General features: G+C 47.5%; 1 protein-coding gene across 1 annotated transcript in view; it reads left to right on the top strand.

Annotated features, from left to right (window-relative positions):
- Positions 1-2212: 2212 nt before the first annotated feature.
- Apobec2 (apolipoprotein B mRNA editing enzyme catalytic subunit 2) overlaps positions 2213-7851 on the top strand; it is a 13083-nt gene continuing 7444 nt past the window's right edge. Inside the window, exon 1 of the mRNA XM_055615010.1 lies at positions 2213-2488. Within this exon, the coding sequence (XP_055470985.1) occupies positions 2358-2488 (131 nt within the window). The 5' untranslated portion in view covers positions 2213-2357. The remainder of the gene's footprint in view (positions 2489-7851) is intronic.

Genomic DNA, 7851 nt, shown 5'->3' with positions numbered 1-7851 from the left:
TGGTATGGTATGGTATGGTATGGTATGGTATGGTATGGTATGGTATGGTATGGTATGGTATGGTATTTTAGTATAGCATAGCATAGCATAGCATAGTATATATAATATATTATAGCTTGTAATAATAAGACTCTTATTTGTATAAGAGTCTTTTATAGCCCAGGCTGGCCTCATCCTCAGCACATAGTCAATGCTGGCCTTGAACTCCTGGTTTTTCTGCCTCCTTCTCCCAAATGCTGGGATTACACTGTGCAACAGCTACACTGATCCTGCAAAAACAGATGTGGGGTATGTATCCCATCAGCTCAGTGACAATGGCTCCTCCGTATTCTGTTCTCCTTCTGGCTTTCTGTCCTAAGGCTCTCCAACCACTCAAGTGTCCCTGCTACTTCCTCAAAGACAGTAGGAAATCTCAGGGCCTCTGTACCCACCCCTGAAAATCTATAGCTCCTCCTCATCCCCTCCCTACCTCTGCTGGGAAAACTTTCCATTTTGATAAGCATATGAATGCTTCCTTTGTTGCCTTCAGTATGCCCCCTGTTATGTTCCAAAGTCCTTCCCTATTAAAATATAATCTTGGAGCTCAGTGATTAAGAACACACATTGCTCTTGCAGAGGACCTCAACCCAGTATCCAGATGGGGCAGCTCAAACTTCCTGTAACTTTACCTCCAAGGTACCTCCAAGGATGCCCTCTTCTGGCCCCTGCAAGCACCTACACTCAGATCCACATAGACACACAGAGACATACATACAAACACATAATTAAAAATAAAAAATAAGGGCTAGGTGTACTGGTACATGCCAGCACTTGGGAGGCAGAGGTAGGTGTATCTCTGTGTGTTCAAAGCCAGCCTGCTATTCCAAGACAACCCAGGCCCCACAGAAAGACCCTTTCTCCAAACCAACCAAACAAAGAAATAAAAAGTAAACATCTTTTACTAATGTAATCTCACATTTTGTCATTTTCAAATCCCTTTTTGCCTGTTCTCTCCAGCACTTACCAAAACATAGCACATATTTTTACTTAGCTTATTTGGCAGCTAATGCATGCAAGCTCCATGAGAGCAGGGCTCTCCTTTGCTGCGTCCTTTGGTCTGTTCTGAGCTTCAGTGCCTGAGACAGTTCCTAGCAGAGAGTGCCTGCTCAGTTCGCACTTGTCAGATGAGCACAGGACTGATGAAGGGGGATGAGGGCCGAACATTTTATGCTTTGCACTAAACTGGACTTTAATCCTACCAATGCTACTTAAAGTCTTTATGATCACAAGCTAGGACCCCAACATTTTGTGAATCTGAGTGTCCCCATGTTTTGTATGACAACATCACATGTTGCCACCACGCTATGGTGAGTCTTAAACACACTCCTACAGGTAACTCACTAGACTTACTGCCCGGTCCATTTAGAAACTTTGAAACTCAGTAAACTGGACATCCCTACAGCTTTAACATTAGTGTTCAGCAGCTGCAGTGAGGGTTAAACTTGCTCATGCTTAATCATGAAAACAGAGTTTGGATCTCAGGACCAACACAAAAAGCTGGGTGACCTCGAAACACCTGTAAACTTGCCTTTGAGCAGGGCAGAGACCTGAGGGTGGCTGGGTGGGGGTTACTGCCTTCTAGTTTAACTCACACAGTGTGAGGGAGATACCCTGCCTCAAAGAACTAGGTTGAGGGTGATAGAGTCTTCTGGCCACTGAACACACAGCTGAGCATACGCTCACACTGACCAACCCCCACGCACCACCCCCACCTCCTTAAAAGAAGAAAGACCAGTAGTTGATTGCTGTTGCAACCTAGACTCACAAGAAGCCTGTCAGAATAGCAACAAACACTCTCCTCTCAAATCTTTGGTTTCTATCCCATGCCTTTCAAGACCCTCCTTTCCTGAAGCCGGTTTCCCCCAACAGGAATGGCTGCATCTCCACAATTCCCTCCTTCATCACAGACTTCATCCCGTTTAAAACACTGAGAGGGCTTCTTCCCTAAAGCTCAGTTGAGTCTGGGTACGTGAGAAGGGAGAGGTGGGGAAGGGTTGGCCTAGCCCTTGCCACCTGCCAGCTTCCTGTCCTCCTGCTGATAAATAGGGGAATAGACATAGCCAGAGTTTCCATGCCGCCACCCTGTCACCCGCCAGTCATTCAATTTAAAAAAAAAAAAAAAAAGGATGAGTGAGACAGCTCCAGGGGAGGGGAGGGAGGCCCTGGTTATAAAACCTGCAGCTGAGTGGGTGAGAACGACAAGCCTGGTCCTCTTTCTGTCATCCCCAGCCAGGCTTAGCTGGTGACAGCTGCTTGGGACTCTGCTATCAGGTCCTGGCTGGCTTGGCAACTCTCCACTTTTCGGCCACAGTTCCTCCATGGCTCAGAAAAAAGAGGCCGCTGAGGCTGCGGCACCGGCCTCCCAGAATGGAGATGATTTGGAGAACCTAGAAGATCCTGAAAAGCTGAAGGAATTGATCGACCTGCTGCCCTTTGAGATTGTCACTGGGTAAGCCTTGTGTGGGGGCTGGGGTCTTCTGCCTGGGAGAGGGTGGAATCTGAGCAGGTTGCAGAAGGTTAGGACTCACGGTAGGGCCCAAGGTCAGTCACAAGCTCTATTGCCCAGCAGCTATGGAGGACTTCAGGGCAGCAAATACCTCTTGGAGTTTGTTTCTTTGTTTTTAGAGGCAGGATTTCCTCTAAATGGCTATTTTGGATTCACTTTGTAGACCAGGCTGGCAGAAATACCCCTGCCTCTGCCTCTGGGAATAAAGGCTTGTGCCACCAAGCCCGGTTTTGTTTGTTTGGTTGTATTGTTTTTCTGTTTTTTAAATCAGTGTTTCACCAAGTAAATGGCCTGGATCTATGTAGAACAGCTAACTCACAGAGATCTTCCTACTTCTTCTTCTCCATTGCTGGGTGTGGTGGTGCAGACCTGTAATCCCAGCGCTCCAGGAGGCAGAGGCAGGTGGACCTCTGTGAGTTCAAGGCCATCCTGGCCTACAAAGGGAGTCTAGGACAGCCAAGGCTATCTCAACCCTATCTCAAAAAACAAAAACAAATAAAAAGCATGTACTAACAGGTCCAGCTATTCTCAGCTTCTTGAGGTGACCCTTGAACTCCTTAATCAAAAGGTCAGAGGAGTGCCTCTGGAGCTGAGACCCATAGAATAGAAACCACATGACATTTTCTTCACGGCAGTCTCTGATAATGTGCAAAGGAAGAATGGGTGCCCTGCTGAGGAGGAATGTTAGCATGGAGGCTGTGGAGAGGGAGAAGGGACCCCTGGTGGGTCATCCGGACTTGCCTGCAGGAATTGGGCATCACCTGCACCTGTGCATGTAGCTCTGCTCCAGGGGGTTCGCTGAGAATGGCACATTTAAAGATGGCCCCAGCAAGACAGTCATCGCCCAGACTGCAGACGCTGGGAGCTTTTACACAGAGGAGCTGGTGCATAAGCTTGGTGCAGCCTAGAGCAACTGTCTCAGATCTACCAGTCTCCAGGCCCCCAGGGGAGAGAGTCATGTGCAGGGTCCCCTCTCATCCAGATTGTGCCATCTCCAGGAATGAACGAAGTAGCTTTCCTCCTCGTCTCTCTCTGCTCCTAGAGTGGAAGATGCAGCTAAATCCAAGGCAGAGTAAGAGGGGGGCTGGAGGCAAGTTTCTTCCCTGTAGTGGTTCCCTTCGCAGCAGTCTCCAGCAATGAGCAAAGGCCGGGTCGAGGCACAGAGTCTCAGAAGGAACAAGGCATGAAGGGGAGAAGCAGCCTTGGGTAGTAATTTGGACTTGCTGTTTTATGCTTGACATGTGATGCCCCAGGCCTGGCCTCCATTTTCCTATTTCTAAAATGAGGAAGCTACTGGACTTGATTCTTAATGTCCTTTCCTGCTCAGATACTCTCTGACTTCTAAGAGAGCCCAGGGGGAAATGTAGCGTGGTTCCTGAGATGTGAGCGGCCATTGAACTTCTATTCACTCCTGCTCACCCAGCTAATCTTGCTCTCATCCTAGGATTAAGGGAGCAGCTGGGCACAGACTAATATAGACACAGGGAAAGCCTAGGGCAAACAGGCCAGCAGGGTCCTCCATTCCAGTGGCTTGCCTATGGCAGAGGATCCGCTTACTGACATCTAAGCATGCTGGACCATGCTGTCCTGGGTTACACACATACCTTCCACTCCCTGCAGCTTTTGCTCTCCCAGGTACAGGGCAAGGTGGGTCATTTGTCTAAGGCTTCTCAAAACATACTGAGGAAGATGTGTTTATTCACTCTCATTCATCCTCAGATAATACAGAGAGAGAGAGACTTGGGAAAACTGAACAATATGCCTAAGATCACAGAACCAGAAAGTGCCAGGTCCTGGGACTCCTGGCCAAGTGTTTTGCCCACAGGTCTCCTATGGAAATGAGAGTTAGAGGTTTTTCCACAGCACAAGGCTCAAAGAAAGGGGCACAGAGGGACAGCGCTCTGAATCTCTGAGAGTGCTTCTGGATGGAGATGGAGCACTGTTTCCTGGACACAGGCAACAGCTGTGGTGATCTGTCTCCTGGGCCTCACTGGATAAACAGATACTTAAAATAGCCCAGAGGTGGGGCCAGGGACCATAGCTCTCCTTTTCTTCCTTTCCAAAGGGCCAGCGAAGCCTCTCCTTTCCCAGTCTAGACTACACAGGGAATGGGTCTAAAATACTCCTTAGATTTGGGCTGAAACTAGCAAAAGAGCAGGGGATGCTTTTCATAGAACAGCCTGGAGTGAGGAGGGTTTGGAGAGGAATGAAGAGATTTGTCAATTGTGATTCTGTTTGCATGGGCGTTTCGGATGAACGGACAGAAAGCAGACCTGAGCATAAGAACAAAGAAAGACAGTGGAAGATTCTGGAAAGGCGTCCAAAGCTCCAGGGTGTGCTGCAGCCAGATCCTCCCATCTGGAGAGTAGATTCTGCCCACCTCTTCCCTGTCCTGTACCCAGTGATTTCCATCAATACTTTGAAGTCTCCATAGTGCAGGATTTACATGAGAGAAATCAGCAAATGTTGGGCTTGCAAAATGGCTCAGCAGGTAAAGGAGCTTGTCATGCAAGCCCAGACATCTGAGTTCTATTCCCGGAACCCACATAAAGCTGGAAAGGAGAGAACTGACTCCACAACATTGTCCTCTGGCCTCCAAACAGGTGGCAGGACATGCACAGACATGTATCCACAGCACACATCATGTGCCACAAACTTACACACAATGACGATGGTGTAAGAAAAAAATCAGCACACATCACAACTTGGGGATTTATTTTCTCTTTCTCTCAGACAGCTGGGTATATTTATCTCAGTTCCAGAAGTTTCTCTTTCTGTGGTTTGCTTAAAGCATAGGAAGGCTCTTTGAAAGATATAACTTGAGGCTTAGAGAAGATATCTCATTCCATCAACCCTAGCTGTGGCTTATTGTCTGTTATTGTTCAGAATCTGAGAGATTGGATTACTCAGTCATTTGCATAGAGAAATAAACCTCAGAAGTACAGGGACTTGCTTAAGGTTACTCAGGGTCACAGGGCATGAACCCCAGGATCTTATGACTACAAAGCACAACGCTACCCCAAGCAAACCATAAAGATGACTTTTATATCCACAAGTATTTGCCATCTATGAATTGCACACTTAACTGCTTGTGTCCATTAGAATAGCTTTCTGACATGAGAGCAAGGACTCCCTTTCATTACTTTATCTCTAGCTCTCAATTGGTACTCAATAAATGGGTGTAGGGTAAATAAGTGGACTAATGAATGAGCACTTGCAGGTACCAGGCTCTCTGGAAGCCACTGTGACAGGAGCTGGGCTGGAGGGAGGGCTTCTTATGCAGAGATCAGAATATAAAGAGACTTGCAGCTCTCAAGATGGACAATATTTTCCAGGCATGCCCTTGCAGCAAACACCGGGATGCTCTAGGGCAACATGATCCCACCTTTCCATCTGTGCCATGAGTGACCCTGGCCCTCCCTAGCACCATCCTTGTAAGCATGTTACTATGTATGTTTCAGTAGAAAGCATGGCCTGCTATTCACAGGGTTTACGGTAGAATGAAGATAAATGGCAGAACTAGTCCTCTTTTAACTACATCTTTTTATTCTTCTAGATTTACTTATTTTATTGTATGCATATGAATGCTTTAACTCACATGTATGTCTGTGAAATGAGCCTTCAACGCCATTTGTGTGTATGTGTGTGTGCATACATTTGTGTGAATGTGGGAGCATGCGTATGTGGAGGTCAGAGGAGAACTCCCTTGAGAGTCAGCCCCCATGTTCACCTTGTCTGAGGCAGGGTCTTTTGTTTTCCCATGTCTGCCAGGCTTGCTGGCCCATGAGCTGCCAGGGAGTTTTCTGTCTCCGCCTTTCACATTTCTGTAGGAATGTCAGGATCACAGACAAGGGCACTGCCACATCTGGCTCTTTACTTAGGGCCTGGGGATTCAAAGCCAGGTATTGACTCTTTCCCAGCAAGCACTTTAGCGACTGAATTTTAGGTCCATAGACCGTAGAGTCAGGGTCTCGCTATGAAGCTACCATGCCCGGCCCCCTCAACACATCTCCTCACCCTGGCCTCTGGAAATGAGCTATTAGAAACAGAAAATAGTCCACCAACTGCCACCCTGGCCTTTGGGAAGGCCGGAGCTGTATGGAAACAAGTCAATATTCAGCCAGCCCTGAGAGGACTATCTACTCCATGGGTTCTTTTGTAGCAAATATTTCACCTCTGACCAGCTAGATTTTAGGGACCCCTACTCTGCCGCATTTCACTGTATATTTGTGCTCAGGGAACACAAATGTTTAAAGCATACACTTTAGAAAAAACACACACTGCATATACCCACATTAGTTCTCTCTCGCTCAGCAGATTTTTTTTTCTACATATTAGGATCCTGGGTTTCCCTATTTGTTCTTTGCAATACCCAGTGTGTGTGGTGCATACAAGCGAGAACTGGAATCAAACCCCTGACCTACACCTGAACGAGTGACTACATGCTGACAAACAAGACTTCCTGTCATTGTCACTCTCCAGTCCACCCTTCCCACTCACCTGCACACACGTACACAGTTACATACACAGAGAGACAGAATGTCCACTCCTTTAGCAGTAAAATCTACTGGGATTGAGGGTGGTACTTGGCCATACTCCGTCATTAGGGAAAAGGTTTACAACTGAGAAGTTAGAAGTCTGTTTCTTTCCTTAACGTATGCTGCGAAGTAGTGTTGGCTTATCCCATGTTTTCACATTTGCCTGAGGTAGCCATGCTATCCAGCTCTCTGCAATGATCTCAGACCTCTGCCAGCTTTCTCCTGGTTGAAGTCGTCCATGGGTACTCAAAGAACCTTATTTGACCTTTATGCTTCTTCTGATCAAGAAGCCCACTGAGGAGCTAAGCAAGCACAGGCTCTAGCCGAGCCAAAGTTAAGTGTAGGCGGCAAGTTCTCCCATAAGCAGCTAGGGCAGAGGCCCTGTGAGAGGCAGGGCGGGCCCTGGGACTGCTGGCAGGACTGGGTCAGAAATGGATATTTATAGTGAGGTGACCTTTCTTCCTCTCCCATGGGTTTAAGGTTTCTGGGTCCTCTCTTCATGCTTCGGGAAGCAGAGGAGGGGGCAAATGTCAGAGTTTATGAGGGAGGGGCTTTGAGAAGACATCCGTCGGATCTCATCAATCAGCCCCCTTGCTTCTGTTGGCTGGGTCAAATTCTTGCTTTTAGTGAGGCTACACTGGAGAAAGTTAGAACAATGCTTTGGGCATAAGGGGGAGGTGTTGGGAACTCCAGGAAAAGATAAATAACATGAGGCAACTACTGCTAAAAGTCCCAAGTAGTCATAGGTATTTCTACCACCTTCCCTCC

Source organism: Psammomys obesus, unplaced genomic scaffold, assembly GCF_907164565.1.
Source record: "Psammomys obesus unplaced genomic scaffold, mPsaObe1.curated_primary_1811, whole genome shotgun sequence".
Classification (NCBI taxonomy): domain Eukaryota; kingdom Metazoa; phylum Chordata; class Mammalia; order Rodentia; family Muridae; genus Psammomys; species Psammomys obesus.
This window is presented reverse-complemented; position numbering and strand designations above follow the sequence as displayed.